This window comes from Prionailurus viverrinus, chromosome B1 (assembly GCF_022837055.1).
Source record: "Prionailurus viverrinus isolate Anna chromosome B1, UM_Priviv_1.0, whole genome shotgun sequence".
In the NCBI taxonomy this organism is placed as follows: Eukaryota; Metazoa; Chordata; class Mammalia; order Carnivora; family Felidae; genus Prionailurus; species Prionailurus viverrinus.
In genome coordinates, this window is record NC_062564.1 from 64,565,177 (window position 1) to 64,584,219 (window position 19,043).

The 19,043-nt window shown below is 35.0% G+C and overlaps 1 protein-coding gene across 3 annotated transcripts in view; it reads left to right on the forward strand.

Annotated features, from left to right (window-relative positions):
* The first annotated feature begins 895 nt into the window (after positions 1 to 895).
* MARCHF1 (membrane associated ring-CH-type finger 1) overlaps positions 896 to 19,043 on the forward strand; it is a 321,802-nt gene continuing 303,654 nt past the window's right edge. For all 3 annotated transcript variants that reach the window (XM_047855323.1, XM_047855326.1, XM_047855324.1), the window contains exon 1: positions 896 to 1,017. In XM_047855323.1, the coding sequence (XP_047711279.1) occupies positions 907 to 1,017 (111 nt within the window). In that variant the 5' untranslated portion in view covers positions 896 to 906. The remainder of the gene's footprint in view (positions 1,018 to 19,043) is intronic.

Sequence of the window (19,043 nt, forward strand, 5' to 3'; positions counted from 1 at the left end):
TACTCCACATTATTTTTGATATTTAATTGACAGTGTAATGCATTTAACTAAAGACCTGCCATAAACTATTTCTAATTACTGAGTGTGGTGGAGTGGAAAAGTAGGCTGTAAAACTTTACAAGGGAAACAATGTTTTCTCCATTACATAAAAGTCATTGTTGATAATACTTTTTCAGAGACAAAAAAACAAAAACAAAAACCTCCCCAAATAGAAAATTCTGGAAATCTAGAAAGAGTTGTGGGATATTTTTACTCAGGATACAGTAAGGAAATTTGTTAAATTATTATTTTTGAATAGACTATACTGGTGATGGATGTCATACACTGCCTTTACCATGCTTGCACTAAAATTTCTCCTTCTTCAGTTGGCAGAACTTTATGAGGGAGATAATCATGCCACTGCCAGAATGAGAAATCTTTATCACTGACCTGTGTTCAATTTATTTTGCATCTGTAGGGCACAGCCGAAAAGCTATGCCTAATTTTAGATGTCATTGAAATGTGTAGATATATAGGAACTGGAAATGTTTTTGGCTCCCAAGGTAAGAACTTGTGTTATAAACTAATCTTTGATAATAACTCTTAGAACCTGATCCAAGGAACTCCCACCGTCTAGAAGTGTCACAAAATGGGGTATAAAAGATGTTAGGCTCTTTGAATAGATAATGTGCTGTTTTCATTGCCTTATGTCTTGGGATATTATTAATAATCAGCATATTCTTCTTTTCCTCCTCGTAACCTCTGATTAAAATAAAATGTCTCCATTAATACATCATGAAAACGCTTATTTAATTTCAATTAAGTACATTTTCCAAAAGAAGACAACTAAAATAAGTGACCTGTTTCAGGGAATGTAAATTATTTTCAGAATTTCAGAAATTGAAAAGGGATAAGAGGAAGGAGAAAATGCTGGGCTGGTGTGAAGCGATAGCCCGTAACCCTCACAGAATCCCAAACAACACGCGAACACCCGAGATCTCAGGGGATTTGGCTGATGCCTCACAAACCTCCACATTGGTGAGTTGAAAAGTTATTTTTCCTCAAAATGGCTTGTATGTAAATGGAATGATAAGGAAATGTAGAAAGGAATAAGTTTTTAAGTAAACGTTATATTTGTTTACTATAGTGTTTGCATTATATTGTTCATATAGATTCAGTGTAATTTATATTAATAAAAAATATCTAATGTCATATACTATTGGAGCTTCATTCAGATTAAGTAAGTTCTTTTTCTTTGTTTTTCCTTGGGCATTGCCCCTCCATTGTGTTAGTGATCTTAAAGAGTTATTTAAAGTTCATATCTTGCATTCTATACTGTGTAATGAAATCAGTGGAGGAAACCAAGTACAGAGTTACCCAAAAGTAATGAAAACTCAGAATCGTTCCTTCTGTGTTTTCCTACATATTCTAAAAGTGTCTGAAAAAGGGATTAATATTATAATTTTATATAAAATTGTGAATTAAAGAATTGCAAAAATAATTTGAAAAGTGAATCAATAATATACCCTTTTATTTTTTGCTTTCTGCTTTAAATTCAAACACTCAGCTTTAGCTAGCCATTATTTTCCAGTGATTGAGAAAGAAGAACTCATTAGCAAAAGGGGTTTTATGCATTCTTTGTTTAGATTTGGCTGCAACATTCTTCACTTTGATTTAAAGAGGACAAATTCCATTCAGTCTCTAAGTTTCAAATTGACATGTTAGATATATTTTAATAATTGTTTTGCCATTTTATATGGACATAAGTGTCTTTCATTAGCCTGACTTATTAGTTGATGAACATATAATTAAATGTGAGCAAAGATTTTAGGTTTATATTTTGCTCTTGAGTTATTTGATAATTTCCGTTATTTTAAGTAGAAATAATGATCCTGAGCAAACATTACTGAGTGACTATCAGGAGAAACCATGTGAAGAAATAGGTATTCAGTTGACAAAACATAGAAGCGGAATCCCGCTTAAGTTTCATCATCTTAGATTGTGAGGAGAGGGCCAAGGGTATGAAGAAATGTATGCAACACAATTAGATGGTCAAAGTCCTGGGAAATAGATTTTTTGAAATTATCATCTGTACTGTTTTATCTTACTCTAACACAATCTCTGGTAAATTATTATTTTCAATAAAACTTCTTGGCATGAGTTAACACCATCTAAACATGTGTTACACAATATTTATATATAAAGCTGGACTTGTCAGGCATGCAAAAGCTAAAAATTAAAAAAAAGTACTTCTTTGCTTTTATTAGAATGGGTTTAGTCCTTAATTTGTATTTCATAGAACCATAGATAAAAACCATAAAAATCCTAGGTAAAACTTTTGTCCTGGATTTCTCCTATTATTTTGTAACCCAATATTAGCTTAATTTTCCACATGTGGACTGTGGGGAAATTAATTGACTTTTCCAGTGTCACTTAGCTAGTAAATGATTAAAAAAAAAAAAAAAAAAAAAAAGATTGCTAGTAGCCAGGATTCTCAAGACAAGGATTTTTCCACTACAACATGCTGCCTCACTTTCTTGATGACATTTTCTTCCCATCCAGATACTGTTAGTAGAAAGAAAAGTCATGTTACCAACTTAATAAATCCAGTAATTAATATTTAAAAATGTAATGCTGTATTAGGTGGATAACCTCTAGCCACTGTAACCTAATTTCAACGTTTTGGTTTCTTAGCGTAGAAAAATAAACTATCCTTTCTTATGTCATAGCCAATGTATCTTGGCAGCTCTCCTTCATTGTCAAATGATGATTTAGAGATACGTGCTCCTTTTGTCTTTTGATGCTGCCTCCTTAAGCACATGGCTTCTTAGGTCCCCAAGGAAAAGGAAGACACTATGGGGGCCACTGTGCAGCCTTGAATGTGTGCATATCCTTCCATTGACCAAACCTAGTCTTATGACCCCATGTGAACTGCAAGAGAAGCTGGTAAATGTTAGGAAGCTACATGACGAGGTAGAGCAGATGTAATTAGGGAGCACCTAGGCCATCACTTCCATAGACCTTCCTTCTGGTTGCCAAATATTCCTGTAATGTTTCCACTCCCTCATGAAAAAGGATTATTATTTTCCAAGAGAAATAACAAAAGTATTGCAGTCACTAGTTTCAGCTCAAGTCCATGATCACTGGTTATTTATTGTCCTCATCGAATGATAATGATGGTGAATCACCTATGAATCAGTTATCTGTATTTTACAAACAGCTCCCAACATACATATATACTCAATGTATAGGGGATGAGTAGGAAGAGGAAAACAACAGTAATATTCATGCTTGAAAAAAGAAAGAATCAGAAATACATGGAAATCAGAGGTGAAATCCTGCTGCACAAACATTATAAAGTCTCCCTAACGTAGAGATCGGGGAGGATCCTTGAATAGGCTTTCACCCTGCTCCATGGAAGATCTTTGTTCGTGGTTCTCTCTGGTCTCTAGATGTGCTTTCTGGGAGGGTCTTCATTTTCTTTTATTCTCTTTATCCACATTTAAATTGCCTATTTAGGGTTATATAGCCTTAAAATATTTTTTTCCTTTTTTGGGAAAATTATGGGAGCAAGAGTTGTTTTAAGTCTTAAATATTTTAAGGTTCATATTTCTGGTATCATGGTATTTTGAAACTACAGTTTTCAGAAAGCTTTATAGGATTCTGATCTCTTTGCTCCCTGATAGTCCATGTGTCTAAGGAAGTTCTTTCTTGGATGCCCTTGACTTTCTCTTCTCACAAGTCTCTCTCTCAAGATGATATTGTCTTGAAAATTAGGCTGGAGGATTACATCCTTAACCTGATCTTTGTACAGAGATACTTTATTCAACTGAGATGTTTTATTCAGTGTCAGCTCTAAATCTCATATTTGCCTGGAGTGACTTTATACAAATGTAAATTTTTACTGCATCTTTGTTACTCAACACTTACATCAATGTCATATCTCCCATCATTTAGGGTTTAGAAGAAGCCAGACATTTCGTCCAATAAGCCTTCCAAAACAGATCTGCTTTTACACTAGTTCCTGAGATTTTTATAACACTTTGCTGAATGTAGCCAATAATCATTAACATACATTATTAAGTTTTGTTTTTCAGTCTGTTTAGAGTGCTGCCAGCCCAGTAGGCCCACTGTCAGCCTCTCAAGTTAATTCAATTAAAAAAAAATAGCTCTTTTGCCAAAACATCATATAGATAGATGGCTTCCTACTTTTGAAATTGATTTCCTCACCACCCATTGCCTAACACCTAAGCCAGATATTGTAGGTTTTTGTTATGGTAGCACAGGCTTTGGCTACCAATTCCTATATTTGAATAGTTGTAAAAGTTCGGGCGCAGTAAGGAAAATGGACAACAGTAATTCTAACAAAGAATGTAATATGAACATTTATTTAATCATCTCTTGAAATACTGAGAAAGGACAAAAAACAAAACAAAACAAAACAGGTATACATGTTTAGTAATTGCAAGAAGTAACAAACACCCACACAGAGAGCTAACAGTGGGAGGAGGCAGAAGTTATTGGAACCTAAGAGGTTGAAGGAGAGGTCCCTCAGAACTGCCCCTCAGACTTGGAGGAGGAATGCTTCTCAACTGATGCAGGGAACTTGAGCTTAGGGGAGAGGCTCTGAGGGTCTTAGACCTAGACCATGAAGGAGATGTTCTTCTCAGTCCTTACATATTTAAGTGGGAGGAAGGGGGGATGGTGTAATATGAATAGTTCCAGGAGTATGAAGAAAACGTAAAGACTGGACCCACCTTCCACTGCTGACTTAAAAAGTCATTGCTGAGATGGCACTAGCAGAAACAGGGTAAGCAAGAAGTTAATCCATTTTCTCTCCCTGTCTTCTAGTTTTCATTAACCCTAGTATTGGCAGAACTTGACCAAGAGGTAATGTCAAAGGAGAAATCTGGTTTGAAAGCCCCTAGCTCCAGCATCTTAAAGTGGAATAGAGAAGAATTGATTTAGAGCTGAGTGGTATTAGCTTAGTAATCAGTATAAAAAAACAAGAATAGGATCTTGAACCAAATAAACTCAAAATTTTCAAAGGCTTAGCATGACAGAGTTTTCTGTTGCTCATGACTCATTCTGATAAAGGATGTTTGACTCTACAGCAGTGAATGCAGGGACCCCTGCTCCTTCCACCTCTTGGGGCTACTATCTTAAATAAAGGACATCTGAGTTTATCAGATATGGGAAAGAATATGAGTGGGTGACCATGAAAATATATGGTTTGGTTTAGAAGTGATATGCATCACTTCCACTCTGATGCCCTTGCCTGGAAATCAATGACATACCCTAGTATATCTGTCAGAATGATGGGAAATATAGTCTTCCTATACTACTAGGATAAGGAAATGGAGAGCATTCATCCAGCCTCTACCACAAATGCATTTCTTTGAGAGGTAGCAGTTTTGTCCTACATTTCCATTTTGTATACCCATACTTTTTACTCCTCTGCTGTCATCCAGAGTAGCTGAGGCCTTCCTGTACAAATCAAACCCCATCTAAAGATGATGATAATTAAGAGGAGGAGGAGGAGGAGGCAGAAGGAGATGGCTGATTATTAAGTGTCCAGAAGTTTCTAAGTATTTTACACATATTCTCATTTTTAATACTCACAGGAATCTGATGAGGTGGGTATAATAGTTATCCTTATTTTATGGGTGAGGAAACTGAGGCATAGAGAAATTTAAAAACCTACCCAAAGTGACATGGACAATATTGGTGAAACTAGGATTCCAGCAATCCAAGCAGTCTAAATCTGGTGGGCCAGTCTATCATGTCACTGTTTGAATTGTATACACTTAGCTAAACACAAAGACTTTAAATGAGATAATACATTAGAGTGTGTCAAAGAGACAAAAAGCTTCTTTATAATCTCATGATTATATGTGATGGGTTATTCTCTGTTCTGTGCTGATGTATAGATACGGCCAATTGTATAGCCATTTTCACCACTGTGTCGTCAATAACTGACTTAAATGAAGAGAATAGAGTTTTCTAAAAAGCTATAAGGCAATTCAGGATACCCGGTTTAAATTTTTTTTTTATTTTAAATTTATTTATTTTTGAGACAGAGACAGAGCACAAGTGGGGGGAGGGGCAGAGAGAGAAGGAGACACAGAATCCAAGGAGGCTCCAGGCTCCAAGCCGTCAGCACAGAGCCTGATGTGGGGCTTTAGCTCACGAGCAGTGAGATCATGACCTGAGCTGAAGTCAGACGCTTAACCCACTGAGCCACCCAGGCGCCCCAGGCTACCTGGTCTTAAGTTCAGAATATATTTATTTAGCTTAAATCTTTCAAATTGAATAAAGACACTGAGAGGTTTGAGAGATTATGCTTATCAAGCAACCATCTTCACAAGTGCACCCAAAGGATGGGAGAGCCCCTTGTATGACAGGTAGGGAAGAAATCTATCTTTTAAATTTGTTACAACAGTTTACATATTAAAAATAAAAACAAAACACCCAATACCGACTATACCCTTAAGCAATATCCTGAATCAAATCAGTTTCAATATTACATTTTAAAATGAGGGCAGAGGAGATCATAATAATCAGAAATAAGAAAGGCAACAATTTTATGAGGAACAGAATTGAGAAAAGTCTATGGAAGTCAAAATAGGGAGATCAAAAGTGTCATTTTAGATAGTCAGCAATGACTCCAAAGAAAATTACTTTTGTCTAATCAGTGATGAGTCTTTGAGGCAATAAATGGACTATCGTTAGGTAGAGAAGAAGAACAAAGTGTGACTTTATATGTTTGATGAGGTGACTTGCCACTTCCAAACATGTATTCATCAGCTCAGGGCACATTTTGCATCCTTCTGCGTATGTGGTCCAGGATGAGGTGCCTGCGACTCTAGAATAGACTAAAAAGGAGAGACTAGATAAGTAAGCTTTCAAGGAGAAGTATGTAATACAGATATAGACATTCGAATGAAAAAGATTTGCAATAAGATATATGCCTATAAAACTTTATAATTTCCAAAACAGTCTTTATTTCCATTGTTTCATTACAACTCAAAACCATACTGAGATGAACATGATACAAATTTAATTATTCAAATAGGTAATGATATGGAGATGTTCTTAAGAGTTTTAGGTAATTCACTCCAAATCATAAGGCCACAGCTGTTCTAATTTCTAGATTATTTATATACCACACCCATTACAAGAAGTGGATACTATTGTTTGCGTTATACAAGTGAAAATACTCTAACTCAGGTTAAATAATTGCTTTCAGTAGCAAGTAAGACTGGAGAAATGGTGAATCTGATTTCTGTCTGACTTTAAACCATAGGGGCACTTGTACTCCAATGTTTATAACAGCACTATCAACAATAGCCAAATTATGGAAAGAGCCTAAATTTCCATCAACTGACGAATGGATAAAGAAACTGTGGTTTATATACACAATGATATACTACTTGGCAATGAGAAAGAATGAAATATGGCCTTTTGTAGCAACGTGGATGGAACTGGAAAGTGTTATGCTAAGTGACATAAGTCATACAGAGAAACACAGATACCATATGTTTTCACTCTTATGTGGATCATGAGAAACTTAACAGAAGACCATGGGAGAGGGGAAGGAAAAAAAAAGTTAGAGAGGGAGAGCGCCAAACCATAAGAGACTCTTAAAAACTGAGAATAGACTGAGGGTTGATGGAGGGTGGGAGGGTGGGGAGGGTGGGTGATGGGTATTGAAGAGGGCACCTGTTGGGATGAGCACTGGGTGTTGTATGGAAACCAATTTGACAATAAATTTCATATAAAAAATAATAAAATAAAATAAATTTTAAGATTTTTCCCATTTGCCCTAAAGCTTCTCTAAGAATAAGACATAACTTACTGATAGTACACATTTAAAAAATCAAGTTGCAGCTCCTAGGGAAAGTACCTCCTTACGCAGTGGTGTTTATTAATAAAACATAGTTTAAGTTTAAGACATTCATGTTTCATTGTGTCATAATCTTTTATTTTCAAAATAGAACAGTTATTTTGAATATTAGAGTTCCATAATTATTAGGCCTATGAAAAATCAGAAGTGAGACTATTGTACTTTTATTTTTACTTCTTTTAGAAGCATGTAAATGCGTTGTATGTTTTAGTTGAAGAATCATATCATTATCACCTTTTTGTTATTCTTATTGCTCATAGGCTCTACTGTTATTTCCTTGGTTTTATATTAAACTAGACCACTTGGATATTTGTGTAATATAGAAAAAAAATCAGCACCTGAACTTGAGACTTTTTCATTTAGGATCGCATTCTTTATCATTGATGAATATTGACTTCCCCTGGGTATCATACAGAAAATGAATAAATGCATAGAATTTGTATAACTTTAGTTACAAGTGTTCTCACCATTTAAATAAACAGTATCACAAAAGAGCAAAATTCGATGAAAACAAAGTAACTAAGTCAGGTATAGTTTTTGCTATAGATAGATGAGTATAACATTTTTTCCTTATTCTATTCCAAAACTTGTAAAGATGAGGTGGAGTGGATATCATTTGCTATGCATAGCCATATCCAAGTCTAATAGGTTGAAATTTTTGTGTTAAGTTGTGTGCCTTCTATTCATAACATTCAGCAGTGGAATTGGTTGAGCTGGTTAGAGTATGTTGTGTTGAAACTAATATATAATATCTAATGACCAATTTGGGGTGAAGAATTACATCCTTTTGATTATTGACCATAAAATTTGATCCAACTTGACTGTTTATGCACAGATGTTAGCATATCAAACTGAGGACGAAAGTAATCTTCTTCATCAATTAGTAATTGGGAGATTATGTTTATTGTGTAAATTAAGGAGGTGAGTATGAATATTCATACATAAATATATGTATTCTTCATGGATCTAAATTATACACCTAAAAGTTTCTTTTTCTAGATCTTTCCATGGCTAGCTTCTTCATTCGGGTCTTAGCATATCTATCCCAACAACCTTGATTAGAGTTGCTCCTACTCTCACACCCAGTTATGCCTCACCCATTATTTATGTTAGTTCTTTTTTGCTTTTATACGCAGACTCCTCTTTACCTGAAAATATTTATATAAGTATGAATACATAGTGGCTTATTTTCTATTTCTCTGCACTTGAATATAAGATGAAAAAGGGAAGATCTGTCTTATTTACCTCTGTACCTGGTTTTGGAACATAATAGGAACTTAATAAAATTTGTGGAATGGATAAACAGCTTGAGCAGAGGGCATGAACTGAGCGAAAGCAAGTTTTGTTTGTTTTTAAAGCTCTATTAAGTATAATATCTCATATATTAAATCCCTTATTCTTATTAGAAATGTCATATGCTTTAAGATATGGAAGAATTCATCTTAAAGATCAAAAAATTCTGAGATGGTTTCTATGACCACAATACATAGTTAAGTTTCAGAAACTAACATCATGATTATAAAAACTATATTCTCCTGAAATGAGATCTGCTTTCAGTAAAGAGTTAGTATGGGAGGTAGTTTGCTCAGTGCCTAAGACTGTGAAATGCAAATTTGTCCTTATTAAGAAATCACACTTGGCAGTTAATGTTTGCCAGTCAGTGTCCTCACTCTTTTCCCATTTGTGCCCATCACTCACTTTTAGTCCTATCTTACTAAGGGAAATCAGACATCTGCCTATAGAAAATGGATTGGTATTGCCCCACAAACATTACCTCTCTGAGAAACCAAATAAAAGGGAAATAGAAAGAGGAATTTGAGTATATTAGATTTCTCATTAAACCCACTGGCTTATTTTCAACAGGCTCACCCTTATGTCTCTGAGCAAGTGGGCCAGTTGTTTATTGTGCAGTGGTCTTTATGCATTCTGAAAATAAGTTATGTCAGGGCAGATAGAATTTGCAGAGTTTTTTCAACCTCACTGTCTTTTCCCTTTTAATTCTTTCTTATTTGATAATTTCTCAGTTATTGTTTTTAATTGCTATTACAAAGCCTTTACTAAGTGCTGCCAAAGGCAATAGTGAATGAAGTCTAAAATTTTATTAGAATAACTATAAAACACAAATGAGGGAAATTAAATAAAGGACATTATGCCTTGCAAGAGCTTTGATTTTTGTAAGAAAGTGAGATCATTAAAAATATATCCCAGTGGTTGTTATGGAAACAGATTGATTTGAAGAATGCAAAGGGGGGGGAGACTGGTGCTTCAAACATCACACTAGGAAGAAAAATTACATTCACTGTGCAGCTGAAACTAGTGTGTTAACTTTAATTGTCTAGTTACTGAACAGTGTCAAAACATGATCATTCACAATAGTAATAATTGATCTAAAAGCGCTCCTTACATGAAGAAATCTTTTCCTCCAAGGAGTAAATCACGAGATCGTGTTCACATCTGCTTGTTATCAAAATGTGTCACGTCTGTCACTTAATTTAGATATAAATTGTGAGCTCATCAGAATGAGGTTTAATTCCCAGTAGTTGTTGAATTCTCTCCGTATGGCATTTAGAACACACTGATTTTCAGATATTTTAATTTTATTATGTGAGGACCAATGAGCCAAGTTGCATATAACCAAATAGGAGAGGCCTCATGTGTGTGTGGAATTGAGGCACATTGTTTTTCTCCACCCACAAATGACACTGATGGCAAAGATTTCTTCTTTGTCCTTGATTTTGTAGAAATGTTTTGTGCTTTATAGAGAGGGAGCAGGTAGGATAAATTGACTTGATATTTGTCGGGTCAGCTTGTTTTTGTCTCAGAAGAAAAATTGTACCTGGAAATAAGTGGAACATGTCAGAGTAGGACTGAAGATTCCAGAGCTATTTCTGTGTGATAGTCTTATTCAGTATTACTCAAAAAACAAATAGAAGCCTTAGACGAATATATATCTCAAAATACAACAATTAATAATATAATAACTTTTTAATGCATATTCTATGCCAAAGGGTTAGGTATGTATCTCAGAACTTCATGGTAATTCTGAAAGTAGGTTTAGCTGTTCCCATTACACAGACAGAGAAACTAAGGTTGAGAAGGATTAGAAAAGTGGCAGAGCAGGAATCTGTAGTTCTAAATGTTTCTGGTCCTCTCTGCTACTTCGTAGAGAATATTTTGTTCACGTAAATATTTGACAGGAAGTTACATGATATAACATGACGATTCTTATCATAGAACAACTTCTCTTCTTAATCCACCATTATAGTTACTGCACTACCTAAAGAATGAATTGTTTGGTATCTAGTGTTGTGAATTGTTGACTTACAGTTTGGGGCTCCAGAGCTGTCTGTTATCATGGAACAAAACAGGGGTAAATGGATCACCGAAGAAATCAGTGATTCACAACTGTCTGAATCACAGTAATCGCTCAGTTTAGAAAATCTCTTCATTTATTCATTTAACTAGTCTCTAGTGAGAGTCAGATATGTACCACGCATTATACTATGCAATAATTATATACTATTGGGTGGAAAAAAGACACAGTGAATAAGCTCAAGAACCTAGTGAAGAAAGCCAGTAAATGCATAGGTTAAGAGTAGGATGGGGTATACACAGAGTGTTATAGGAGTCCTTAGATGGGTATCTAACCCAGCTGTGGAGGTTAGAGTGTTCCCCATAGACCACTAAGAGTTGGGGATATAAACAGAATGGTGGTGAGGAGAGGAGAGGAAGGGGCATTCCATGAGTCTATATAAACATTTATCACAGAAGAATTTAACCACTGTATTCTGTTTACTTTTAAAGACGTATCAGCTATTTGGCGTAATAAGTAAATAGAATCGCCTTTAAGAACGAAGTTAGAGGGGTGCCTGGGTGGCTCAGTCGGTTAAGCGTCTGACTTCAGCTCAGGTCACGATCTCGCACTCGGTGAGTTCGAGCCCCGCGTGGGGCTCTGGGCTGCCGGCTCGGAGGCTGGAGCCTGCTTCCGATTCTGTGTCTCCCTCTCTCTCTGACCCTCCCCCGTCATGCTCTCTCTCTGTCTCAAAATTAAATAAACGTTAAAAAAAAAAAAAAGAACGAAGTTAGAGAAGTACACTTAAAGATTGCACTTTCTGTGGGTAGTGGAATTAAACTAAATATTTTATATAATTTAGTCAGCATTAATATCCAACATGTAGTCTTTTTAAAAAAAAGTTTTTAAATGTTTATTTTTGAGAGAGAGACAGAGTGTGAGTAGGGGGAGTAGGAGGGGCGGAGAGAAATGGAGACACAGAATCTGAGGCAGGCTCCAGGCTCTGAGCCATCAGCACACAGCCCAAAGGGGGCTCGAAGTCACCAAACCAGGAGGTCATGACCTGAGCCAAAGTCAGATTCTTAATCGACTGAGCCACCCAGGCACCCCCCCCCAACATGTAGTCTTATATATGTATTAGGCTCTTAGCAGCACTTCTAGTAATTTAGTGACCACATGAAGGGTAGGTTCCATTGAGAGAACAGTGACTCTTCCCAGTGAACCATGCAGAGGAGTCATGTGTCAAAACACGTTCTCTGGGAGGGAAATATGTAGTGTAAATGTATATGGATTTGCTCACTTGGCAAAATATACAGTGGGAAAATAATACAACAAAAGTTAACATAGATTAGGTACATACTATGTACCAGACATTGTTTTGAGTACCTGACATGTTAACTCATTTAATCCCCGCTACGGGACTGTATGAAATGTACAAAATTCCCATTTTGCAGAGGAAAGAGGTAACTTGCCAAGTTTACCCTGCTGGGAAATCTCATTTTAGAATACATGCTCGAATACACTTTGCTATGCTGCAAAGAATATACCCAGGAAAGATAAAAACACTGACTTTACTAGAAATAAGTTTAATTGAGATTCACATTTAAATCTGAATTTGTTGCACATTTTGTGGAATACATTGTATATATAGTGCATATATTGTATTACATTGTGTGTATTATATATATTGTGAATAGATTGTATATTATACTGTATATACATGTACACCTTGTGTATATATATAATAAATACACATTATGTATATTAATATATATTTTTAAATTATCATAACAGCTCTATATATAGACATTATATTTCCCATATCACAGATAGGAAAACTTAGGTTTGGGGTAAATATTTGCCAAAGGGATTTGTCTGGATTGGAAATAGGTCAGTCTAGTGCATTTATATGGGAGTGGTAATCTCTTCTGAGATTTTATTTGCACCTTTAAATGTTAAAGTGCAAATGAAATGCAGTTTTAAATAGTACTTTAAATGAATTTGGAGATGAAAAACCTACTTTCTGGGTTTATATTTGAAATAATTGATTGGTTGATTATCCCCTTGGATACTAATAATTATCAACTACATTTCTGGGGAAAGGCATAAGCTTGTTTAATATATTCTTTCGTGTTGGCTTAATTTGTTTTAACTATTTAGCACAATATCATCCAGTAAAATGTCTGTTCAACATATGAAGCAAATCCCTTAGGTTAAAAGCAACCTTTTAGTTGATGGCCTGTTAAATTATTTTTATATCACCATAGTAATTGTCAACTGTAATTATTAGGTGGAATAATTCATGACCACAGCCTTGTGACTCCACATTAGGAAACCAGCAACTCAAATGCAGATATGGGAACTTAGACACCTGGTTTCTATGTGTTCGATGCAGCCTACAGGAATAAAATTTAATTTAACGATCCAGTAATTCTTTAAAGATAAAAAATGAAATAGCTTTCACACTGCAGTTACCAACTTGTCAGCTTTCACAGATACATCATCGCACCAACCAAATTTTATTACACATATTGTGATGAGACTGCAAACAAAAATTGGTTGTCTTGTTTTCATGGGTTGAAGTAATTTCACATATGGAAATTAGACAAACCAATGCTATTCAGTGTGCATGACATTGTTGATGTTGTTATTGCTCCTTCAGTATGTAAGAATGCACTTAAAATTAGTGCAATTCTATGTATAGTGTTTTATCAAAGCCCAGAACCCCATATTCACTATATTTTATGAAATGTCTTAGGATTAGGTCCACTGCCACCGGCCTATATTAATTCTTTTACAGAATACATGGTTAACACTTAGTGAAAAACGTTTAAGACAACATGTTCTTTGACCTAGTGTTTACGCAATGTGTTTGCTAATCTTTGTACTACTATAATACATTGATTTTGCTACACATAAGTAAATGCAGAGCAAAGATAAAATAAGTCTGCTTCTCTATAAAAAAATTGATTTTATGCTACCCTCTTATTTAAAAGGGACAAAGTGATGTTTTCTTATTAGATTAAAAATATTTCTCTCAAATCATCTACTTTTCTTTAGTACTTGCTTTTCTATACAAATGTGTACTTCCCTTTCAGGGTAGTGATTTACCCCTTTGTCTTCTTGAGGTCCCAAAGAAGGATTACATAAATGTACAAATAAGAATAAAACCATGATGGTGAAAAGATATTTCAATAAATTTCAGAAATATGGAAATAATTTATTTCATTTCTGTATCAGTTTTGATAAGTGACATTTTTCTGGAAATGTGTCCATTTCATCCAACTAATACTAGATTCTCAAACTTATTAGCATAAAATTGGTCATATTATCTTTTGAAGTTTATTTATTTTTGGGAAAGAGAGAGAACATGAGCAGGGGATTTTTGAGAAAGAGAGAGAGAAAGCATGAGCGGGGGAGGGGCAGAGAGAGAGGGAGAGAGAATCCTAATCAGGCTCCATGCTGTCATCACAGAACCCAGCATGGAGCTCTATCTCATGAACTATGAGATCATAACCCGAGCTGAAATCAAGAGTCGGATGCTTCACTGACTGAGCCACCCAGGCACCCCAGTCATACTATTTCTTAATGCCTGTAAGATCTGTAATGATGTCTTCTTTTCCTTTCTGGTATTGATATTTTTGACTAGTCTCTTCTCCATGATATTTCTTGCTAGTTATAATGATCATATTTAAAAGAACAAATTTTATACTTTTTTCATTTTTTTCTATTGTATATTTTGTTCATTAACAACTCTATTGATATATCTTTTATTTAAAGTGTGCAATTCAACAATTTTTAGTATATTTACAGAGATGTACAACCATCAGAACAGTCCAATTTTAGAACATTGTCAGCATCCTCAAAAGAAATGTTTACCTGTTAGCCATCCATTAGCAGTCACTCACCAGCTGTCTCTTCAACCACCACCACCCCCAACCGCCCCCAGGCTTAGGCAGCTACTAATCTACTTTTGTCTCTGGATATCTCATATAAATGGAATTGTACAATATATGGCCTTTTGTGACTCATTTATTTTACTTAGCATGATGTTTTTGAGGTTTACCCATCTTGGAGCGTGGATCAGTACTTCCTCCCTAGTGCCAAGTAGTATTCTATTATATGAACGCACCAGATTTGGTTATTCATTCATCAGCTGATTTGGCCTGTTTCCACTTCTTGACTATTAGTGAATGATGCTGTTATGGGCATTCATGTACAAGTATTTATATGAGCATACATTTTCCTTTTCTTCACTAGATACTTGCAAGTACAATCAAGTGGTCATATGGCAACTGTATATTTAACAACTTGAGGAACTGCCACAGTGTTTTCCATAGTGGCTGTACCATTTAAATTTTCACCAGGAATGTGTGGGCATTTCAGTTTCTGTCAATTCTCTCCAGCTCTTGCTACTGTCTGTCTTTTTAATTATAACCATCCTAATGGGTATGATGTGGTCATTGTGATTTTTATTTTTAATTTGCCTGATGCCTAATGATGGTAAGCATGTTTTCAGGTGTTTATTTGCCACCCATATATCTTTGAAAAAGATGTCTATTCAATTACCTTTTTATTACTGAATTGTCAGAGTTACTTATATGTTCTGGATACAATTCCCCTATTATATATATATGATTTTATATATGGAAATATTTGCAAATATATTCTCCCAGTATTTGAATTGTATTTTCACTTACTTGATGATGTTCTTTAAAGCACAAAAACATTTCATTTTGGTGAAATCCAACTTACCAATTTCCTCTTTTAGTGCTTACGCTGTTACTGTTGCATCTAAGAAATCACTGCTTGACCAAAAATTACAAAGATGTACTCCTGTTTTTTCTTCTAAGTTCTTACATTTAGGTTCTTCTAGTTCTTACATTTAGGTCTGTGAGCCACTTTGAGTTAATGTTTGCACATAGTGTGAAGGAGAGATCTATATTCATTCTTTTGAATGTGGGTATCCATGCAATCCAGTTATTTCTAGTACTATCTAACTGCTATTTCTTACCACTAACTGCTAAGACTATTCTTTCCCTGTTCAGTTGTCTTGGCCCTTGTATATATTTTTTAAATTTAATTATTTTTTTCTTTTGATTTACTATTTTCTTTCTTCTCTTTACTTTGGGTACAATTTGCTGTTGATTTTCTATTTTCTTGAGACAGATATTTAGATCACTGAATATCAACTTTCGCATTTTCTAATATAGGCAATGCAAGGCTATACATTTCCCCTTTAAGTATAACCTTTTTAAAAATCACTTATGTGATACAGGAAATATATAATGTTTCACTCAGAACAGTTTTATACTTCTATTCAAATTTTTTAACCCATAGGATATTGGAAGTGTATTTCTTTGCTTCACATTTCGGGGGGGGGATGTTTTCTAGTTATCATTTTATTGATTTCAATCTTTTGAAATTTGTTCAAATAGCTCTATATTCCACCAAATGGTAATTTTGGTAAATGTTCCGAGTGTATTTGGAAAGAATGTGCATTTGCACTTGTCAGGTGTGGTGTTTTATAAAAATCCATTAGCTCAAGGTTGTCAGTCATGTTTTTCAAATAATCTACATCCCCACTGATTTTTGTTTTGTTTGCTTGTTCTAGCTGTTTCATGGAGGGATGTTAATATCTTCCACTATGATTACAGGTTTATCTCTTTAATATTGCCAATTTTGCTTTATATGTTTTGAAGGTATGCTATTGGTTGCATAAAATTTCATTTTTATTTTCCCCACGTACTAAAATTTTGTGATTATAAAATGTTCTTCTTCGTTCATGTAACAATTCTTTCCTTAAAGTCTACTTTGATATTATTTTAGCTATACCAACTTTTTATTAGTTTTTGCATGCATCTTTTTTTGCATTATTATCTTCATTTTTCTCTATCATTATATTTAAGTTGTACCCCTTTTTTAAAGTTGATTTAAGTTTTTGACAGAGAGAGAGTGTGAGTGAGGGAGGGACAAAGAGAGAGGGGGGACAGAGGATCTGAAATGGGCTCGGCACTGACAGCAGATAGCCTGGTGGCGGGCTCAAACCCACAAACCATGAGGTCATGACATGAGCTGAAATCAGACACTTAAGTGACTGAGCCACCCAGGCACCCCAAAGTTGTGTGCTCGTCCCCCCCTCCTCTCTCTCTATTATATATATATATATATATATATATATATATATATATATATATATATAATATATTACCTCTCTATATAATATATACATTGTATATTGTATATTATATATTATATATTATATATACACATATATTATATATATGGCTCATTAGTAGTAGTATTTTTTATCTACGTGGAAAACACGTAGATAAACACATAGATTCTTAATTGAATTTAATCTGATGATTTTAATTTTGCTATTTAAATCTATCTCACTATTTTTGCACATATGCCAACTGTTTCCTTGTTCCTATAGCTTTAATCTGAATCATAGTTCTGTCACTTCCTACTTGTGTAATCATGGGCAAGGCTCAGAATATTTAACTGATTTGACCAAGTCTAATAGCCCTTGGTGAGAATTCAGGATTTCCAGCTCCTAAGGCTGCCTCTCCCTGTGATTCATGGTGTTTTCAACTCTGAATCTGTGTTGTATCTTTAAATGGGATACTTAACTTCCCTGTGATTGTAGGCATATGGTGCTTCTAATGTCCTTCCCCACCAAAAGAAAAAAAAAAGCATTCTTTTCTTGCCAAAACAATCTTATAGTATATTTAGAGCAATTATTAAAACCCGTATTATAATCATTTGCTTCAACTTGGTCACCTAAAATTTAACCTCTTCAAATTGTTTTCCAGTTACTCTGGGTTTTCCAGGGGCTAATTCTCATGATCTCAGAAATAATTTTCTCATATTTTTCTAGATAGCCTGGTGATCAAGCAGCCTCTCTGCTTTTTGCTGCCAGCAGTCCACTTGATATCACTGTTTCAGGGGAGGACAACTCCCTTATCTGTTAACTACTATTTACACCTCTGTTAACTTTGGCCAAGATGACCCCTCTAATTTCTTGTCTTCGTTCACCTTATTCCAAAGGTGGAACTTTATTCCCCATAGCAGAGAGACTAAAGTGCATCTTTTTTAAGTTTTCATTTATGTTGAGAGAGAGAGCGTGAGTGAGGGAGGAGCAGAGAGAAGGAGAGAGGAAATCCCAGGGCGGGGCTCAAACTCAGGAGCCCTGAGATCATGACTTGAGCTGAAATCAAGAGTCATATGCTTAACCGACTGAGCTATCCAGTCACCACTAAGGTACATCTTTTAACAAGCCCTAAAAAAGGAGTAAATGTACATCAGAAAATAAATTACAACGATCATGTAGGCATGGTTCTGAAGATGCATCCATATAAAGTCAGTTCTTCCTAATTACATGGAATCTTCTCACTGGAAACATTCTAGAGATCTTTAGGCTAATTCCTGACACTAGGAAAAGAAAAGAAATAAATATTTCACTCAAACTTGCTTAAGACTATCATATGTTGCACATCACCCACCTATTCCAAGGGGAAGTGTACCAAGCTAAGTCCAGTTCATTTTTATTTTTTCTTCCAAGAAACATTTTATTATATATATATTTTCCATGTTACAGATGGGAAATCTGAGATGAAGACATTTAAAGAAAATTTTCCCTTGTTACTAAGCCGGGTGATAATTAAAAAAAAAAAATAAACTTCTGGATATATTCAGTCTTTTTATTAACTAATTATGTGAAATACATGTGAAGTTCTCAAGTTCGAGATGAATAGTCAAAATCTATAAATGAAGGGGTGCCTGGGTGGCTCAGTCGGTTAGGCGGCCGACTTCAGCTCAGGTCATGATCTCATGGTCCGTGAGTTCGAGCCCCGCGTCGGG